This window comes from Podarcis raffonei, chromosome 1 (assembly GCF_027172205.1).
Source record: "Podarcis raffonei isolate rPodRaf1 chromosome 1, rPodRaf1.pri, whole genome shotgun sequence".
Classification (NCBI taxonomy): Eukaryota; Metazoa; Chordata; class Lepidosauria; order Squamata; family Lacertidae; genus Podarcis; species Podarcis raffonei.
This window is the reverse complement of record NC_070602.1, coordinates 6,548,282-6,569,688: the sequence shown is the minus strand read 5'-3', so window position 1 is coordinate 6,569,688 and position 21,407 is coordinate 6,548,282. Positions and strand designations below refer to the sequence as shown.

Sequence of the window (21,407 nt, the reverse complement as noted above, 5' to 3'; positions counted from 1 at the left end):
TGAGGTATTAAGCATAGATATACACACTGCCAGCACAGGCACCAGGGGCCCTGCCTACTCACAGATTGTTCACCACACTCAGGGATGCAGTCAGGTGGAAAATCCCTGGTCCCAGAGGGGAAACAACACAGTTCATAAAGAGCGTAGGATGAGCGACAGGCAAGGGACAGAAGCAGCCGCTTTGTGGAATATGATGCTCACTTGGCGGTTGCTTGAGGTGCCATCCCATTCTCAGCAGCAAAACGTCCCACAATCCTTTCCTTGCTTATGCCCACAAAGATTCTGTGCAGTTGGCTATTACTATTTTCACTGTACATAGGGGAATCTGAAGCTATGTTTTTGTGACTTGCCGATTAAGGCCCATAACACCGACCATATAACACCGGTCCTGAGAGACCTGCATTGGCTCCCAGTGCATTTCCAAGCACAATTCATAGTGTTGGTGCTGACCTTGAAAGCCCTAAACGCCCTCGGCTCAGTGTACCTGAAGGAGTGTCTCCACACCTATCGTCCAGCCCGGACATGGAGGTCCAGCTCCGAGGGCCTTCTGGCAGTTCCCTCACAGTGAGAAGCCAAGTTACAGGGAACCAGGCAGAGGGCCTTCTCGGCTGTGGCGCCTGCCCTGTGGAACGCCCTCCCATCAAATGCCAGGGAAATAAGCAACTATCTTACTTTTAAAAGACATCTGAAGGCAGCCCTGTTTAGGGAAGTTTTTAATGTTTAATGCTGTATTGTTTTTTTAATATCCAATTGGGAGCTGCCCAGAGTGGCTGAGGAAACCCAGCCAGATGGGCAGGGTATAAATAATAAATTATTATTATATATTATTATAATGATTAGAACCAAGCTGTGGAGTTCAAAGCCTTGTACCACAAAAAGATTCTCCCACACAACTTCTATAGCATTGGGGGAGCAAGCACAGCACAGAGCCATAACTGCACAGCATATATCAAACAATGCATTCTTGCACCAAAACACTTCAAGGTTTGTAGTAATTAAGGTTGCTACAGATAACCATTTTGAAAAGGAATGTACCACACAAAGAACACAATGAAACAACAGTAACTTGTTTGTATTTGAAGAATACTTATAATGTTCTTTTAAAAGTTCAAGTCACCTGAAGCCTGATTTCGAAGATGTTCTGGATAAGTTTGGCCATCACAGTCTCAGGGCTGCTAAATATATCGCCAACCTGCTTGTTCACGTTCTGGCAGAGGACAGTAGTATCTTCAAATATATCGTTCCTCAAGTAGGCACCCTGAGTAAGTTAGGAGAGAGTTGCCACCATTAAAATATCCATAGTTGTAAAACAATGTTATTTAGATAGATCCTTCATAAGCAAAACCTTACCTCTTGGCACTGTTTTATATACACATCGACACAGTGGGAATAGCCCTATTGAAAACAGAAAAAAAAATCGAAATTTAGGCACATTGCGACTACCATTAATGACTGTTTCACATCCTATTTTGACAAGGGCACTGGGGGAGGAACTCTCTGCCTCCCAGCTCTCTTTCTTTGCTTGGCCCCTGGGGAGCTCCACTTTGCCAGCAACATACTACCAGGAGTACAAAATAACCAGGAGAACAGATGGGTCTGCTGGATGGACCATTGGTTTCTCCCCAAAAAGTGGCACTTCACTGCACATGCTAATGGCTATTTAATCTGTCGAACTCAACAGCCTCTCAGATACATTATTTGCTTAACAAAATTGGAAGCAACAGACCTGGCACTACCCATTCAGAGTGGGGCCTTTAATACAAAATATCCAAACTTGCCTTGAGACAGGCAAGAGAGGAATTAACACATGCCTTGAGATATACGTGCCCATTCTGCTTCCAACCAGGTGTAGTCTTGGCCACCCACTGAAGCTCATGCAGGTGATCATACAATGCACTTCCCAAAACATACACAGTTTTGAGCCCTTTTATAGAGGAAAAGAAGCCTGCAGTTGTGGGGTGGTCATTGACAATTCCTTTCTATAGGTCCCAGTGGTCTGAACTTGCACACATAAGTTTGACTCAAATAACGGAGTTCTCTGCCAACTGTAGAAATCACAATGAAGCAGCAGAAGCTCTTAGCAATGGCCGTTGAACATTTGCGCGTGTATGTAAAGAAACAAGGAAAGAGTGTAGTTTTCATGGAGAGGCTGCTGGAAGAGAAGCTAAGAAAATAAAATGGCCCGTGCTTTCAAAGGGAGAGTAGGAAGGGAGAGCCTTGTGACGTGCTTTGCAATGGACATTCCCTGCTACCCATAAACTTGAGAGCAACTGCCATCCATGCAGGTAAACGGTACAAAAGTCAAACATACAGGGGGCAAAACAAACTGCTTTTTCCAATGGCACAATGTTCTATGTGCTGGGAATCGCTTTGCTGTAGCCACATCATCTGGATGGATTAAGTAATGGCTGCAATCTGGAATGCCCTGTTTTGAGCCTAATCATTCGGATACTTATTCTTCAAAACCCTTGCTGACTGGCTGAGGCTGCAGCACTATGCATGCTAGTTAGAGGTAAGTCTTCCTGAGTTCAATGGGGCTTGTTATTGTTGTTTAGTCGTTTAGTCGTGTCCGACTCTTCGTGATCCCATGGGCCAGAGCACGCCAGGCACTCCTGTCTTCCACTGCCTCCGCAGTTTGGTCAAACTCATGCTGGTAGCTTCGAGAACACTATCCAACCATCTCATCCTCTGTCGTCCCCTTCTCCTTGTGCCCTCCATCTTTCCCAACATCAGGGTCTTTTCCAGAGAGTCTTCTCTTCTCATGAGGTGGCCAAAGTACTGGAGCCTCAGCTTCGGGATCTGTCCTTCCAGTGAGCACTCAGGGCTGATTTCCTTCAGAATGGAGAGGTTTGATCTTCTTGCAGTCCATGGGACTCTCAAGAGTCTCCTCCAGCACCATAATTCAAAAGCACTCATTCTTCGGCGATCAGCCTTCTTTATGGTCCAGCTCTCACTTCCATACATCACTACTGGGAAGACCATAGCTTTAACTATACGGATTTTTGTTAGCAAGGTGATGTCTCTACTTTTTAAGATGGGGCTTACTCCCAGGTAAGTGTGCACAGGATTCAAACCTTAGAAAGAGACTCTCGCCTCTTACCTTAAAGTGAAGCAGGACTGCAGCTACTTCTCTCATCCTGTAGATTTGCCCCCTTCTTTGTGCACTGGTAAACTCCTGGATCAGTTGGCACTCTAAATCGTGATACTTACCTGAATGCAAGAGGAAAGGAGGTGGGGGTATAAAATAACATTCCACAAGTTAGTGAAAAGGGAGCATTAAGGACGTTTTCAAGTCAATTTAAGAAATTCGGGGCAGCAGAGAGGGGAACTTACTTGCTATTTTGGATTTTACTTCTGAAAACCTATTGACAAAATAACATTAAAATTAAAGGCTTGCACTTCAACCTTCTAGCAAAGAGCTAGCTTCACACATCACATTTTTACATTTATTTATGATTTCTACACCACCTCCCCAAGTTTCAAGGTGGTACGCAGCAGTATCTTAAAATATTATCAGAGAATCTCATATACAATATATTAAAATACATATTGAAACATCAACATACAAGAAGAAAATGCAATGGAAAAATTAGAGCAGAGTTACAGTTGTAATTATTTTTAGGTGCAGCCCTCAAAATATTTTGGCAGGAAATCAATATGACACTATGGCAATTGTCCTGTCAGCACAAGCTTTTCAGCTGGCCAGAAAGAATTATCCCCCTCTCCTACCCCCACCCCCCATGTGGGCAGAAATCCTTATGTGGCCTTCTGCTAGCAGAACTAGTTAGTTGTATTTTAATGATTTTTTTTTCACTTGAAATGTACTGTTTTGATTTCAGCTCATGACTACTCCCCTACCCCACTTTTCCCCCCTTTAAAATGATAGCAAGAGTCAGTTGAAATCCAGTAGAAATCACAAAGACCATTTTACAGCTGTCAGTCATACTTCACCTGTCAAAAGGTAACTCCTGTGCTATCAGGTGCAGTTTCTGGATAATATCAGCTGCCTCTTCAATCTATTGGGAGAAGACGTACAATTTACCACAAGAGATAAACCATGCAAGCAGATCACTTGCTCCCTCAAACCAAAATCATTTCCTAATGCCCTTCTTAATGCACGGAAGTGATAGCCACCACTTATTTCTGAAGATTCCCACAATCGACAGAAAGAGTAGCCTGGAACTCCCCCCCCCCCCCCGCCTGGCTCCCCCACTCCAATATTCTGAATCCTCTTCCTAAAATGACTTCCTAAGAGTTTATTTCAAGCTTTAGTTTCTTGCCTTTATTCATGAAACTTGCAATCATCTCCTTTATGGAAATGGACCAAACTAATAATTTTTGGGACATTCCCCTAGTTCTTATATCTGTTGCTCCTTTTGGCACAGCTGCTGCCAGGACAGGCTAAAGTGGAGTATAATGGTTCTCTGATAAGTCAGGAGGTAAATTTTTCTGTACGCATTGCAGACAGACCTTGGGTCATGCTATCCTTTCCTCTGTATGCCTTCTCCCAATCTAAAGTGAGAGTGGTGCATGTTCTAGTTATCTCCCGCTTGGACTACCACAATGCGCTCTACGTGGGGCTACCTTTGAAGGTGACCCAGAAACTGCAATTAATCCAGAATGTGGCAGCTAGACTGGTGACTGGGAGTGGCCACCAGGACCACATAACACTGGTCCTGAGAGATCTGCATTGGCTCCCAGTACGTTTCCGAGTACAATTCAAAGTGTTGGTGCTGACCTTTAAAGCCCTAAACGGCCTCAGCCCAGTATGCCTGAAGGAGCGTCTCCACCCCCATCATTCAGCCCGGACACTGAGATTCAGCACCAAGGGCCTTCTGGCGGTTCCCTCCCTGCGAGAAGCCAAGTTACAGGGAACCAGGCAGAGGGCCTTCTTGGTAGTGGTGCCCGCCCTGTGGAACGCCCTCCCATCAGATGTCAGGGAAATAAGCAGCTATTCTATTTTTAAAAGACATCTGAAGGCAGCTCTGTTTAGTGAAGTTTTTACTATTTAATGCTGCATTGTTTTCAACACTCGATTGGGAGCCACCCAGAGTGGCTGGGGAAACTCAGCCAGATGGGGAGGGTCTAAATAATAAATTATTATTATTATTGCTATACAAAATTGAGTGATGTGGACAATGGTCTCACTCGGTAGAAGGTGACTTCCTATGTTCGTAACTGGCTGACCATGGGCCAGTCACCTCCCCCTGTCTAACTTACCACACAGGTTTGTCGTGAAGATAAAATATGGGAGGAGGAAGAACACTGTAAGCCACCCTGGGCTTCATGGAAGAAGAACGTGATTCAAATGTCCAAATGTTTAATCTTTGATAAGGAGAAGTTGTCAAAATAAGAGTAACCCCAGAGCTCCAATTTTTAAAAGCAAAGAGCTAACCCTGGGCCTGTATGAAGGAAACATTCACTAAGGCTGAACCAAGAACTCCAGCGCTAAAAACATACTATGTATATAAAGCAGTTTATGCAAAATTCTAGTCTGTGTGGCGCAGAGCAAGATGGCCTTGCCTGACAAGGTGAAGCCCGTGATTCATCTCTTCATGACTGCTTGTCATGACAGGCAAGGGTAGCTGAGCAGGTTTTATCACTCAGGCTAGTAAACTTCAGTGAGATTTCTAAAGCTGCGCTAAAAATAGGCAAAAATTACGGTTCTGAAAACTGCTTAGTAGGCAATCAAAACCCTTTGAAGTATAAAGTGGCCCTGCGAACACAGAGACGATTGGAGATTTGTTGTGGACAAAACCCCAAAGGGCATCCTGTGGGAAGTGATGGAAACATATTGCCAAGATCTCAGAAGGGCTTGATCTCGCAAGGGTGGGAAACAAGCTGGGGAGATGTGGCGGGAGAGCCATTCTCCCTTGGTCTCGGAGCAAAAGCATCTTGAATCAGGCAGAGGTGCATTAAGATAATCGGGTGAAGTACACAAAACTCTCTCACACACCCATTCAAACATGTGAGTAGAGGGGAAGAGATCAATGCAGTTCTATCGAGCTCTGAGGATGCTGTGGGAGCAGTACAAACAGGTCACGTTGTAGGTGCATTGTAAGCAAAAGAAATTAGTAAATTATATAGCTATGGGTGGAAAGGGATTTCTGGATTATACAATTAAAGAGCACCTGCTAGCATAGGCCACCTCCTAGGGCAGTCTTCCACAGCCTAGTGCACTCTAGATGCACTGGCTGATGGGACTTGAAGGCAGTATCATAATCTATTACAAGAGTGGAAACCTGTGACTCTCCAGATGTTGCTGCACTACAACTCCAATCATCCCTGACCACTGGAGCCAATGTAGTCCAGCAACATCTAGAAGGCACCAGGCTCCCCAACCCTGATCCACCAGGAGGAAGGCTCTCCACTACCCTACCAGTCTTCTATCAGTGTCTTATAGATTACATGTAGAACTTGTAACCCCCGGAGTTGTTTACTAGCTGTTTTTCCACTTCTGCAAACCTACACTTATTCATACCTCCTCACAGGCAGATTTAGGGGAATGTAACCAGTTTGATCACACTGGGCATGGAGCCTTTGGGATGCTGCAGGGGGCACCACAACTATGACGTAAAATGGAAGGCAAGAAGCGCCGAATTTGGCATCACACAGGGCACTGCTGAAATTTGAGACCCCAAGGTCCACCACTGACCTCCCTCTTGTGGATGCATCAGGCTGTTCTAGCTGCTAAAGGACCAGCAAACAGAGAAGCAAGTTTGTTTTATTTTTATACACACACACACGTATATATACATAATGTAAAGGCAGGGGGTTACTGCATTTACTAATGGGGAAAAGGCTTTTGACTGCATGGAATGGGAGCATGACTTTCATGGATTAAAAGCTGCTAGCACTGGAACATTTATCAACTGGCTTATCAACTGCCCTCTTCCACATATGTACAGTCATAAATGCTAATTTAACAGTGACAATTTATTTGTGGGACTAGACAAGGCGGCCCCTTGTCCTCACTTCTGTTGAAATTCAGAGCTCCTTGCTGTTATGATAAGAAACCATTCTAAAGATCAAAGGTTTAGAAATCAGCAGGAAAGAATTTAAAGTGTGCACATATGCTGACAGCGTTGCTGTTATTTCCTACTCAACCAGAACAGTCATTAAAAGATAACACCAATCAAGTTTAAAAATGAACAACAGAAGGTCCGAGGTATCATGCTTACATTTAACTAAAAGAGGAAGATGGTAACATACTGGAAATAACTCATTTAAGGCTTTAGAAAGAGCAAAAACCTGGTGTTTTTTATAGCAACAACTAGGGAAGCTTGAAAAGAAAACTAAAATCAGATTTAGATAGCTCAACTCTGCTGAAACTTGTTTTTGATGGGAGGATAACAAGAACTATGATGAACATTAATTTTTGGAATGATGCAGAAAAGGAGAAAACACTGTGTTCAAAATATCAGAGTATACTTTTAGGAGGATGCTATTCCCAACCTTGTTATGATTAAAAACTAATTAAAAGCCCCTTAGAACTTAGGAAAAATACATTTCTAGTTTCCATATAGAGCATTTGGGATAAGTTTAGGTAACAGCTATCTCCAAATCTGTTCACTGACACTCAATCTACATTTCAATGAATTTGGGAGTAGTGGATGCTTTAAAAAGTGAGAATGTTTTGGAATAAATAAGTACATGAACCCAAATGGAAATGTATGAACTGCATGAGAACATACAATCAGATTAAGGAAGCAGTAGGAGAAAATAAGCCACCTTTGTTTGAATTATTTCATATCAGAAACTTCTTAATTGAAAATATAAGATGCTGAAAGACCTTGCATAACATAAAAGAAGGATATAAAAAAAGACACTCAAGTACTGTTACAGATATATAAACTGTTAATACAAAAGGACAATAAAAAGTAATCTATGTATTAAAATGAGAGGGAAAGTTGGTGATAATGCTGGAGGAAAAGACTTGGGAAATATACATGGAAGAGAGTAACTCTGTATGTTTAGCCCTTAAAGAAAATTGCTACAAAATGTTAGCTCAATGGTATTTGATGTCTGTACTGAGAAACTGGCATAAGAGTGGTTTGCAAACCAGGGTATCAAACTAGGATCTGATTGAACGTCATGGGAAACTGTGGTTTGACAAAACCTCAGTTATCTGTCCCTAAGCCAGGGATGCGAGGGGAAGAGTAGGTGCTCAGGCACAAAGCTCACTCTCGATCCGGCAAAAAATAGTTTATCAAACAAGATGGCAACACTTAAACCAGGCCTGGTCAAAGCAACATCCTGGTGCAAAACAGGGAAGTCAGATTTGCAGAAAAGGACACACACATACTTATCTGCAAAATTTATTTTAACACACCTCAGTTTTCTCTGTATGTCCCCAGGAAGAGGAGGAGTACATTAACCATTCTGTAGAGCCAAAAGACGCATCCTGATAATACTTCTAGCTACAAAGAAGGATTACCCAAGAGACATATAACAGGGAAATGTTCATTCACAAGTGAGAAGAATTAGGGCAAGAGTTTCGGAAGAAGGAGAGGAGGAAGAAGAAAACACAAGAGATTTCCAAGGTATTCTAAAAAGTTACTCTCTCAGCATTCTTCCAAGTCGCTTATGATTTTTGCAAAATGAAAAAGTGACAGCCTTGCCACATTGAGAACGGCTGAATCTGCAGGCAAATGAAGTTAATCTGTACTCCAGAACAATGGCGCTTGGACAAGTTGCTCGCTAGGGAGTCAGAGCGTGGAAAAGTTGCAGCAAGGGGTTGTAATTAGGGCAACTCAGCTTATGGCGTGCAACTTCTTTCAATTCTGCTGACGGGCCTTACCTTTTCAGGGTTGGTGAAAACGTCAGACTTCAGCTCTCCATCTAGAAACTCATTAAAGTATTTCATCAGTTTGTGAGCCTCCACTAGCCGTTGCCGCGGCGTGTTTACCCCCTCCAGCAGGTCGCCAAGGTGACAGACTTTAGTTGCCACGTAGCTGACATGCTCATCTAGCTCTTGGAAGTGTTGGAAGGCAACCTGGGAGAAGAGGGCAGACAAAGTAATAGCGGTTGTGTTTACTGTAATTAAGGAAAGTCAAGCTATTCAATAACATTCTAAAGAGCAGAAGAACAGAAGCCAACAAAGGGAAAGGTTCAGTACTCGTTCCCTCTCCAGTAAAACAGAGAAGCATCCACATAAATCAAGTTGATGAAAGTGCATCAAGTTGCATTAACTGAGCTAATTCCATTGGTATCCAGTGCGGATCTTAAGATTCAGTATGGTTAGTGAATGACTGACTGCCTAGTTGCTCACACAGACTGGTTCCAACCATTTGGTGAAGTATCCGGAATAATTCATATTATTCCTCTTAAGATTAAATTTGTGTTATATAGAAGCAGCTATATCTGGCTAAATCACACACACTATTGAGCGCTAGAATTTGGAGTTCCCCATTTGCAGATTGCTGCATAACCAGCAGGAATAGGTAATGGTTGCAGATATAGAGGCTAATGTACTCAAAGCAACTGGAGAAAAGTCGCTTGTATAGATCGCTTGTACAAAAGTCGCTTGTACACTTAGATATTAAGGTAAGCTGAGTTGCCATTCTCTCACCTTCCATTCCTCCCCAATGGTGGCTGACTAGGCAAGAAGTTGATCCCACTATCATTGTAACTACCTATCCAGAACAGTGAAGATGCCCTCTTTTGCCTAGTTGCCAATTTTTGTTATTGAAGAATGTCAAATATAACTGTTTTAGTTAATTTCCATTTGTAACACTGATCCTTAAAGCATATTATATCTATGTATTTACTAATGTTTTATAACGTGAAATATCCTTGTACATCTATAACTAATTTTTATGCTCAATGTTTATTCTGATGCTAAAGAGGTTAATGGTGTTTTGTAGAATATGGATATTTTCTAGAATTTTTTGCATTTGCTTTTTTAATTTTAAGATGTCTCCAACTGCATTGTAAGCCACTTAAGAGATTTTATTAAATATAAATGCTATATAAATTGTCCAAATAAATAAAACAATATGTCTTGAACACACACCTTCCCTTACAATAAATAACAGATACCACCCCTTCAAATTTTGTTTGCAGTTAGGTGTGTGGGAAGGCAGTGGCAATTGCAGAGAGACTGTTAGTGTGTGCCTCTACCACTCCTAGGTTGGACATTCAAAGGACAAAAATTACCGTATTTTTCACCCTATAGGACGCACTTTTTCCCCTCCAAAAATGAAGGGGAAATCTGTGTGCGTCCTATGGGGCGAATGCAGGCTTTCGCTGAAGCCTGGAGAGCGAGAGGCGTCGGTGAGCACCGACCCCTCTCGCTCTCCAGGCTTCAGGAAGCTATCCGCAAGCCTTGGGAGCCCAGCGGGAGTGCCCGCCGGGCTCCCAAGGCTTGCGGGCAGCAGCCTGCAGCCCGAAGCATGTGGCGCACAACCTCGCCATCGCTCTCAGGCTTCCCCCGCCCCCAGCCCCGCAAGCAAGCTCCGGGAGCGATGGTGAGGTTGAGCGCAACCTCGCCTTCGCTCCTGGACCCCCAGTCCCGAGGCTAAAAACGAAGCCAGGACATCCATCCTACTCGCTGTCATGGCTTCTTTGCTCTTTGGGGCCGGGGGGGGGGAATATTTTTTTTTCTTTATTTCCCCCCCCCCCAAAAAAAATAAGTGCACCCTATGGGCTGGTGTGCCCTATAGGGCGAAAAATACGGTACATCAAAACCTGATGTATAAGCTTAGGACACAATCTAGCACAAGTTCTCCCATGCAAAATAAATTGAAACGATGAGAGAGTACTTCAAGGATGTGAACTGAGCCCTGACTTCTTACCTGGTTGCTTTTCTGCAACTCTTGAACCTTCTTGGCAAATTCCTTGGCTTCTCTCTGGACTTGCTGCTCTAGCTTCTCCACTCTTCTCTGGATTCTTTCATCTAGCAACTTGAGTTCATTGATATGATTCACAAATTCTTCTTGTAACCTGAAAGGTTTTTTTTATAAAGGGTTTGAGAAAGCAAATTGCAGTATCGTGATGACACTGTGTGATTGGTGTTACCAATTGTGTGATTGGTGTTACCAAATAGTTCTGAAGGCACTGGTGAAGGTACATCAGTACTAAGACTGAAATGCTTAAAAATACACACCACACAACCTAACTTCTGCAGCATATCTTCATTTTAGTACAGAAGTACTGTTTTGGTGGGACAGGGGGCGGGCAGGTGTGGAGGATTCCCTGGTCCTGAATGGGATAACTGTGCCCCTGAAGGACCAGGTGCGCAGCCTGGGAGTCATTTTGGACTCACAGCTGTCCATGGAGTCACAGGTCAATTCTGTGTCCAGGGCGGCTGTTTACCAGCTCCATCTGGTACGCAGGCTGAGACCCTACCTGCCTGCGGACTGTCTCACCAGAGTGGTGCATGCTCTAGTTATCTCTCGCTTGGACTACTGCAATGCGCTCTACGTGGGGCTACCTTTGAAGGTGACCCGGAAACTACAACTAATCCAGAATGCGGCAGCTAGACTGGTGACTGGGAGCGGCCGCTGGGACCATATAACACCGGTCTTGAAAGACCTACATTGGCGCCCAGTACATTTCCGAGCACAATTCAAAGTGTTGGTGCTGACCATTAAAGCCCTAAACGGCCTCGGTACAGTATACCTGAAGGAGCGTCTCCACCCCCATCATTCAGCCCGGACACTGAGATCCAGCTCTGAGGGCCTTCTGGCAGTTCCCTCGCTGCAAGAAGTGAGGTTACAGGGAAACAGGCAGAGGGCCTTCTCGGTAGTGGCGCCCACCCTGTGGAACGCCCTCCCACCAGATGTCAAAGCAATAAACAACTACCTGACATTCAGAAGGCATCTTAAGGCAGCCCTGTTCAGGGAAGTTTTTAACGTATGATATTTTACTGTATTTTTGGTTTCTATGGAAGCCGCCCAGAGTGGCTGGGGAGGCCCAGCCAGACGGGCGGGGTATAAATAATAAATTATTATTATTATTATTATTATTATTATTATTATTATTATTATTATCATCATTTCTGTCCTACCCTCCCCCTGTATTCCAAAAACTTCAGTCCCTAGTCTAATTGAAGTCTTCTTGCAGGATCCTAATTTGTCCCATAACGTGATACTTTCACAGCACACTTCTGGCCGTGGATGACTTTAGATAAGGACAACCATACAAGTTTACCCCATTAAAAAAACAAATCTGGGCTTCACATAGCTGGTCATCCCCACACCGTAAGTCTAGCAAGTACATAGACCAAGAACAACCTTGGGACACCTTTCATGCAAACATGTGGGTGCACAGTTGTATAAAACAGGAATCCCAAACTGGGCAAAAGACACCCAGAGTCCCACGTCCCAGTTAAAGGATTTCAAAAGAATTTAGAAAGGCCTCTGGACCTAGTGAAGAACTAGGTTCAAGGTCCAAAGCCATTAAAGCCTGTCAGCCTTTATGTCCAGCTATGCACCTGAATAAGCTACCCTGCCAACCTTAAAAACAGCAAAAACAAACTCTAGAGGACTTGGGGAAATAAGACAGCCATGAGAAAATTGATCTGCTTATTAAAATGGATTAAAAGAATGTTGTGAAATGGCACTTAACCTTATCAAAATACCCCTATTCACTCCATTGCACCAACACCTAGCAATTATGTCATATTGAATTCTATACTAAACTAGCAACTTGCAAGAATTGGTCAAGTATAGCAGTTTAGGGATTAATCCTCCAAGTTCCTTAACCATGCTCTTAATGTTACTTGTAGAAGCCAATATGGCCATGTCAATAAGCCACGTAAGACCCGTTCCTTCTCCAATATGGGCTTTCAGAAGAAAACTTCCCCCTTTCTCCCTTGTTTACTTCTTTCTTTCTACGTTATACTTCCTCAACCCCCTTTCTACCCTCAACACGCTATTATGAAAACCACCTAAGGAGCTTGCACGGGGGGCATGGAGGAGGGGGTGTCATAGCGATCCAGCGGCTTCCACAGCAGGTGTTTATTGGGTACTTATATGATTCGCATAGTGCTTGCTCTTTGTTAAGGGATGGTTAAAAGTGTTCATTGTGCAGCTGGATTATGCGGCTGGATTTTACCTTTTGGGATCAAAAGCTTCCACGCTACTTCGGGAACCTCCGCCAGGAGTCCTCCACGCCAGGCGTTCAATGTACTCATCTGCCACAAAGGGCTCCTAACCACACAAGAAAAGAATCACTTTTTTACAGCAAGCCACAGCAGGAAGTGCAAGATACATATTGTTTACACCTCGCTGAGTGAAAGCGGCTAAAAGCTTTTTCTGCAGTGAATGCTTTACAAACCATAGATAATAGGGTCAGTGGCACTTTACACATTTGTGCACGTAATCTAAAAATTAGGCATTTTGAATATAGTGAACATCTCGTTCAGCGCTTGCAGAACTGGCCCGCTATAAGCAGCGGCTCCCAGCCTTTTACACTCCAGGACCTGTCATTCACTTCAAAGCCCAATCAGGATCTAGGCCCAATGCATTCAAGAGTGTGCTCACTCAGTGGTGACGTTAGCGATTTGCACACAGGGACCTTCCAATCCAACAGCTCAGAGAGAGGCTGGATTAGACAAGGAAAGTCGCAAGCTGTTCCCTTAAGTTTGTCAGCCTCCGCTATCAACTTCCCACACTCTAATCGTGTGCCTTTCTGCCATGCAGCTCCTTATGGGTAGAGAGGCAGTATCTCAGCTGTAGGGGAACACGCTCTGAATGCGCAAAGGGCCAGGCTCAGTGCCACCATTTCCATTTTCAAAGATCTCAGGAAGCAGGAAGCCTCTTTCCTTGCCTGTTCCTTCACTGCTGTGAATCTCACCTGCCACCCCACATTATTCATTTCTCTGTCCCAAACCCTGAGCACATTCCTATCTTCATGTGGATTGTAGACTTCATAGGAAGACTGTATCCCTTCTGTATGGCACACTCTGTTTACTTTTAGAGGGTTTTTACATTTACAACATTATTATTATTATTATTATTATTATTATTATTATTATTATTATTATAGGTTTCTAATCCACCCTTCACCACAAGGTCCAAGGGCAGGTTACAGCAATTCAAAAGTTAGTATTAAAAACAGCTTAAAATAAATTACAGATCAGTCCTACACAGAGTTGTAGAAGCTCATCAAGAATAGATCTTATGGGTTTTTTAAAAAATTAATTGCAATATATTTTTTCAAAAAAGGAATAAAATGAAAAAAAGCAAAGAAAATGTAATCTTATGTCTTTGAGCTAATTTAAAAACCTAGATTGCTGGAAAGTGATAGGAGGTTTTAAAAACATGATATTGAGGGCAATAGCAATAAGCCATTTTTTTCCAAATTCAAAGTGCTCAGAGGCCACAAGCAGTTTTTTATTCCAGGCATTTTTAATATCAGTGCCAAGCGTTAGCACCTTGAAAAACAATACCTGACTAGATAGACAAGTTATTCCACACCTACAGTGCACTGAAGTTATACCACAAGTTTGTTCTGTTTAGTGGCAAAGCCAAGCCTCTCCTTCGGTTTAACTTGTCTTTTTAGCATTCCATTGCTACATTTGTTTATAATGCGATTGTTCCATGCGGCATAGAGATTTTTTTAAAAAAATGGTAGACATGCTCACCACACAGTTTTAAATCACAAGTTCAGAAACCCATTATGAATTTCGTATCTGATTCAAAGGGACAATACAGATCATGAGACCACTGTGAAATTTCGTATGGACATTTGCAAACATTTCCAAGAGGAATAACCATGTTAGGTTCTTGCAGCAAAAACAATCAGAGAGTCTTGCAGCACCGTAAAAATTACGTCACAATAAATTTATTAGTCTCTAAGGAGCCTCAAGGGTCTTTGATCACATTTACAAAACTTTTTTCTGTTTATAGTTCAAGTACCTGTTGGACCCCCGTTTTAAAAAACTCCCTAGATCAGACAACAGGCCTACCTAGTCCTATATCCTGTTTCCCAACCAGACGCCCACAAGCAAAGTGTTGCAACGTGCCTCTTGATTGAACAATGTGTATTCCCTAAGTGGCATCTGCACCCTATAGAGTCTTTCACCAGGCAAGTGTGATGTGCAGTTCCCTCCTCAACAGAGATTGTCTGATCACTACAGTGGTACCTCTGGTTACGTACTTAATTTGTTCCGGAGGTCCGTTCTTAACCTGAAACTGTTCTTAACCTGAAGCACCACTTTAGCTAATGGGGCCTCCCGCTGCTGCCACGCCATCACCGCACAATTTCTGTTCTCATCCTGAAGCAAAGTTCTTAACCCAAGGTACTATTTCTGGGTTAGCGGAGTCTGTAACCTGAAGCATATGTAACCTGAAGCGTATGTAACCCGAGGTACCGCTGTATTATTAATACTCTACTAACCTATGGACTGGACTCCCACAATGTGTTGTTATATGGGACTGCCTCTGAAGACTTCTTGGAAACCTCGGTTAACACAAAGTGCAGCTGCCATGCTGCTAACTGGGAACATCTTTAGGGAAGGTAGCTCAGCAGGTCTCTTAAACAGACAACACTACCTGTCAGTCCATTTCAGCATGAGCCTTTGTTCATCTTCTGAGACCCTCCTCTTGGTCCATGTGCTATGTGACATTAGGCAGGTGGTGACTGGGGAGAGGGTGCTCTTGGCTGTGAAGCTCTGTCAATAGAATGCCCGCCCCAGAGACACTTGCCTGGTGCCAACCTTGATGTATTTTCAGCAGCAGGCAAATGCTTTTTTGATTCCTAGGGGCAATCCGGCATGTTTTATATCCGTCAGTTTTAGTTTTATGGATTTACTGATTTCACTGGTCCCTGGCTATTGCTTCTAGGATGCGAACAGATTTAACATAGTGCTTTATTGTTTGCATAGCATGCCACCCTGGGAGACATGTACCACAATCACATGTGAGTTGACAAAGCAAAAAGGTTGCTTCCAGACCTGGGTTTATTGTTAAGATTGGTGCTCCTCAAGTGTGCAAGCTCACAGTATCCAAACAACATTATTAGCATAAAAGCCAGCCTGAACTTCCCTCCACCCCCAAATTAAGCCAGATTTACCCTTTCTGAAGAAAACCCAACATGCTAAAAAATGTCCTGTTGCCAGCAACCCATCTGCAATATCCAAATACCCATTTACAATATTAAGTCCCCCTCCGGAAGTACCCAAAGCCTTACTGAGTGACCAGGACTTATTCCCAGGTAAGTGTGCCTAGGATTATGGCCTTACACTGAAGGGATGTCTATATGTTTCATAAATAAATATTCTGGGTGGGGTAGAACACAAATGAGGCACAATAAAGTGGGAAACAGGCCACCAAATGATAGTCAATGTGCTGGCCAAGGTCCACTGTAATCATGAACTACTTTTTAAAATGGATGGAAACATAGCACAAAAGGAATCATAAATGTTCCAGGTAGTGTTCAGTTTGGGCAAGGTATGCCCAAACTGAACACCACCTGGAACATTTATGATATAATGCAGAGGAGGAATGTTTATTCCAATGGAAGGTCAATTTCTTCTGTACACCTGCCAACTGTGAGAACATTCCACACTCCCCACTTTTTCTGTAATCTAACAACAATACATATTGCATTGCTAGCTAATGGGGCTGCCTGCAAAACTGGAAGACTCTGTATAAAGGTAAAGGCAAAGGTACCCCTGCCCATATGGGCCAGTCGTGTCCGACTCTAGGGTTGTACGCCCATCTCACTTAAGAGGCCGGGGGCCAGCGCTGTCCGGAGACACTTCCAGGTCACGTGGCCAGCGTGACGAAGCTGCTCTGGCGAGCCAGCACCAGCGCAGCACACGGAAACGCCGTTTACCTTCCCGCTATAAAGCGGTACCTATTTATCTACTTGCACTTAAGGGTGCTTTCGAACTGCTAGGTGGGCAGGAGCTGGGACCGAAAGACGGGAGCTCACCCCGCCGCAGGGATTCGAACCGCCGACCATGCGATCGGCAAGCCCTAGGCACTGAGGTTTTACCCACAGCGCCACCCGCATCCAAGACTCTGTATGGCCTACACTTAATTGTAAAGCCAGTAATCATGCCAAAAGACTCTGTATGGCCTACACTTAATTGTAAAGCCAGTAATCATGCCAAAAGTTCTTTAAAACTTTTGGCAAGTGGCATATTGTCTACCACAGTGGTACATTTACAGTGCAACCCTAACCATTACTCAGAAATTAAGCCCAACTGAATTCAGAAGACACACTCTCCAGCTAAGTACGTAGAGCACCACAGACCTAGAGATCCAAGGTTCACATTCTCTGGAAACCTCTTTGTATTTAAGGATGGCTGATAGAACTGCACGGATGAACTCATCTGTTTTCCCCTCTCTTCCACTAATCACATAGGTCATGTTACAGTACGATGAGTGCATGCCAGTGTTACATTATGTCTGGGTTACTCAAACTGCCTGGCAGGCCAGTCCCTAGGCATTTGAACTGCCATTTGAACCATCACACAATGAATGCAATCTTCCTTTCACTGCTGCTACCTATGGGGATTATGCTTCCTTAGCATGCCTCCCATTTACAGATAAATATTGCAGCGTTCACAGCATCATAGAATTGTAGAGTTGGAAGGGATCCCGAGGGTCATCTATTCCAACCCTGTGCTACTCAGGAATCAATTCAGAGGCAACTACAGAGGAAGTGGAAGGAAATAGAGGCAGGGTAAAACAAGGAATGAATTCAATGTTTTTTTGGTTCCACGTGCTTAGGCCAAGTTACAGACACAGTTACAGTCAGGCTCTGGAATTGGGGGTTGTTTCAAAGAAAAAATACCCCTGTGCATCTTCACACTTGTTCACAACGAAAACCACCTCACAGGTTCTGGTACAACCTGAAACACAGGGATATAAATTTAACAGACCAAGTGAGGCTATTTAACATGCCTTGCTTTTATCGTATATATTATCTTTAAGTTGGAAGATGATTGGGGCCACTTCATGGGCTGAAAGGTGGAGGAGAAATGTTTACAGAAATTAATAAAATATGGCAGCTGCTTCTTGTAGCCTGTCAACATAAACACACACACACACATCCATTTGCAGGGTATTTCAAAGAAACGTGTCCGGCCTAAGGTGTGATTGGTCACTTCGTTTAGCCAGTATCTTTCCTAGCAGGGATCCTGTCCTTGAACAGCTACAGAAGTAGAGGCAATGCAGCAAATGAAATCCCATCTCCATGCCGGCTGCACTTCTGCCTGAAATGCAGCTGTTATGGGCCCAAGGGGAAGACATGCCAAGAAAAGAAAGAGTGGCAACCATAGACCATCTCTTAATACAAATCAGTACATGACTTCTTCAGCAGCTTAGGGCTGCAAAGAATACTCAAGGCCAGAGCAGTGGAGGCTGTTCCAACAGGGCAGATGGGGAGCTGCCCCACCAGCCCCCACCTGCCAACCTTCTTACTTACAAGCACTGGCTGTCAGCCTCCTCCTCCTTAGTCTGCTGCCTTTGGGGAACTCATCAGGGAAGAGGATGGAGATGAAACTGGAATTTGTTGGGTTCTTTCTGACCCTGGCCTCCTTGCTTTCCGCCCTTTCAGTCCCATCAGCACTGGACCAGGGATAGTTCAATGCCCTGATTACCTCAATATTGGAGGAAAGTGGGCTAAGACATCATTTATCAAACAAACTCTTAAGACCTTTCCCCTCCAATAAAAATAACCTTAGAAGTTCTTCTACAGTATTTTGGGGGGAACAGCAGCAATGCCACCAGTTCCAGGGGGGAAATTGCCTTTTACTGTATTATTATTATTATTATTATTATTATTATTACTACTACTACTACTACTACTGTTGTTGTTGTTGTTCTGAATTTGTCTCTCTGGCTAAACTTCATCATCTTCGCAGACACAACTCAATGAAGCATCTCACCCACCCTACTGCACCTTCAAAACAATGGCTCCCCAATTTCCACCCACCGTTCACAATCTCTTGCTCCCCATCTCATTCACCCTGTGCCACACATGAGGCTTCCCAATTTGTTATTATTATTTAACCCTAGTAGAGCATCAACACTAACAGCTGCATGACAAGCAAATAACCCAGCAGGAGAATCTTTTGCCTGTCGCTGCATCTCCATCTCAGGGAGGGGGGGGGTCATTTCTCCATTTCACGTGGCTGTCAAAGTAAGAGGTGAGGGGAAAGTCCCAGTACTAGACACTTTTACCCCCCCCCAAAAAAATCCTTTCCCCTCTAAGACCAACCTTATGCCTCCCTATTTCTGACCTAACAAACACAAGATGTTACCCCACTACATCACTGACAACTGCCCCTCCCCACCTTTCCCTGCAAAACACACACCCATTTTGCTCTCCCCGGAAACCCTCGCTGCCCCACTGACAGCTCCCTTCCACCACCGCTTGCCTTTCCTTCCCTCTCCCCTTCAGTGACACTCCCCCCTCCCCAAAATCAGCTCAACCTAAACCCTCTTCCTCCCTTAGCAGACATAGAAAAAGGCAAGTTTATAGACAAAGGAGCATGCCATTTGCACCCCTTTGCCGCCTGAGGCTGCGACTTTGCCCACCCATCTTCTTCTCCCCTCATCTCCATGTATGAACTTAATAGGGTTTTGCTTATTTTTTGCTTGCTACTATTATTATTATTATTATTTGCTTGCTATTCTTGCTATGTTGTTAATATTGTATAGATTATAAATGCTTGTTAATAGATTATAGACAGATCATATGATTTGTTAATCATATGACATTTGCTTTAATTCTGGTGTTTTGTTTATTTCTTAGCTGTTGCTTTGTCAACAGTGTTTTTTGCAGGTTGTGACTGCTTCTCCGGTGATTTGTTAACTATTCTATATGATTTATGCTGCGTTTGTGACATTCTACGCTGCTATTGCTCATTGTCCGTAAGCCGCTCCGGGATTCATGTGAACGAAAAGCAGTAGAGAAAATGCAATAACTAAATCAATGAAACCACCCCTTGTCACTCTGCTTGCCTTCAATACTTCACTCCTGGAGGGACAAGACCACCCCACCCCACCCCCCAAAGAAACACTCTGCCTATTTCCTCACCTCAAAGAAAACACTCCCTCCCTAGGGGGTGCCCCACTGCAGGAGAGGGGGTATCACCCCACATGGTATCATCCCAAATAAGGAGAGGGGGTGCCACCCCACACGAGAAGAGGGATATCCCCCACACATGAGGAGATGTGGTGCCACCCCACATAAGAGGGATATCCCCCCACATGACAAGAGGAGGTATCCCCCCCATGATAGGGTGTGCCACCCCACTGAGAAGATGGATATCCCCCCCCACATGAGGAGCGGGGGTGCCACCCCACATGAGGAAAGGGTGTGCCCCCCACATGAGAAGAGGGATGCCCCCCACATGATAGGAGGTGCCACCCCACATGAGAAGATGGATATCCCCACACACATGAGGAGAAGGGGTGCCACCCCACATGAGAAGATGGGTATCCCCCCACATGGCAAGAGGTATCCTCCCATTATAGGGGGTGCCACCCCACATGAGAAGATGGGTATCCCCCCACATGACGAGAGGTATCCTCCCATTATAGGGGGTGCCACCCCACATGAGAAGATGGGTATCCCCCCACATGACGAGAGGTATCCTCCCATTATAGGGGGTGCCACCCCACATGAGAAGATGGATATCCCCCCACATGAGGAGCGGGGGTGCCACCCCACATGAGGAGAGGGGGTGCCCCCCACATAAGAAGAGGGATACCCCCACGATGAGAGGAATATCCCCCCACATGAGAGGGAGACATTCCCCACCCCATGAGGAGGAGAGGGAAGCGGGCATCACCCCCCCACACACACCCCATTCTCTCCCCGCCCCAATCTTGGCTCAGTGACAGCTCCCTCTCTCCCACCTCCCTCCCCCCGGGTCGCCCCCCAACCCCTCACCTCGAAGAGCTCGGGCGTGACGGCCGCCATGGCGCCGCTCCCTGCTCCGTCGCCGTCCCTCAGCCGCCCCCGCAGGCCCGCCGCCCGCCGCCCGGACCAGGCCTCCTCCATGGCCTCTCTCGGCGGAGGCGGCGGCCGAGTCCCGAGCCCTCCTCCTCCCGCTGCTGCTGCTCCTCCTCCGCCGCCGGAAACCGTCCCTCACCAGGCCGCGGCTGGGCGCTTCCCCGGCTCCTCGGGGCCTGCGAGGCGGCTCCGCCCAGGCACAGGCGCCCCAGTCAGCTGCTGCTGCTGCTGCTGCTGCCGGCGCTGTGGCCGCCGGCTAGGCCCCAAAGCCGCGCCTCGGAGGAAGCGGGAAGGCCCGGCGGAGGAAAGGGGGCTGAGGAGGCGGAGGCCGCTCCTGAGGAGAGGGGCGCAGGCCTGTCAGCAGCGTCGGTGGGGGGCTTTTGAAAAGGGGGGGTGTCCCACGGAGCGAAGTGGGGAGGGAGGGTCTCCTTCTGGTAACAAGGGTAGGAAGGTGAGAATATATATATATTTATAGTCCATATATA

At 45.0% G+C, this 21,407-nt stretch overlaps 1 protein-coding gene across 1 annotated transcript in view; it reads right to left on the bottom strand.

Annotated features, from left to right (window-relative positions):
* Positions 1-21,162, bottom strand: part of EXOC5 (exocyst complex component 5) — a 34,484-nt gene extending 13,322 nt beyond the window's left edge. Inside the window, exons 1-9 of the mRNA XM_053392985.1 lie at positions 20,860-21,162; positions 13,060-13,154; positions 10,797-10,944; positions 8,801-8,995; positions 3,952-4,016; positions 3,334-3,362; positions 3,101-3,210; positions 1,351-1,395; positions 1,118-1,258 (exon numbers count right to left, since the gene is read on the bottom strand). Of these exons, the coding sequence (XP_053248960.1) occupies positions 1,118-1,258; positions 1,351-1,395; positions 3,101-3,210; positions 3,334-3,362; positions 3,952-4,016; positions 8,801-8,995; positions 10,797-10,944; positions 13,060-13,154; positions 20,860-20,970 (939 nt within the window). The 5' untranslated portion in view covers positions 20,971-21,162. The remainder of the gene's footprint in view (positions 1-1,117; positions 1,259-1,350; positions 1,396-3,100; positions 3,211-3,333; positions 3,363-3,951; positions 4,017-8,800; positions 8,996-10,796; positions 10,945-13,059; positions 13,155-20,859) is intronic.
* Between the last annotated feature and the right edge of the window lie 245 nt (positions 21,163-21,407).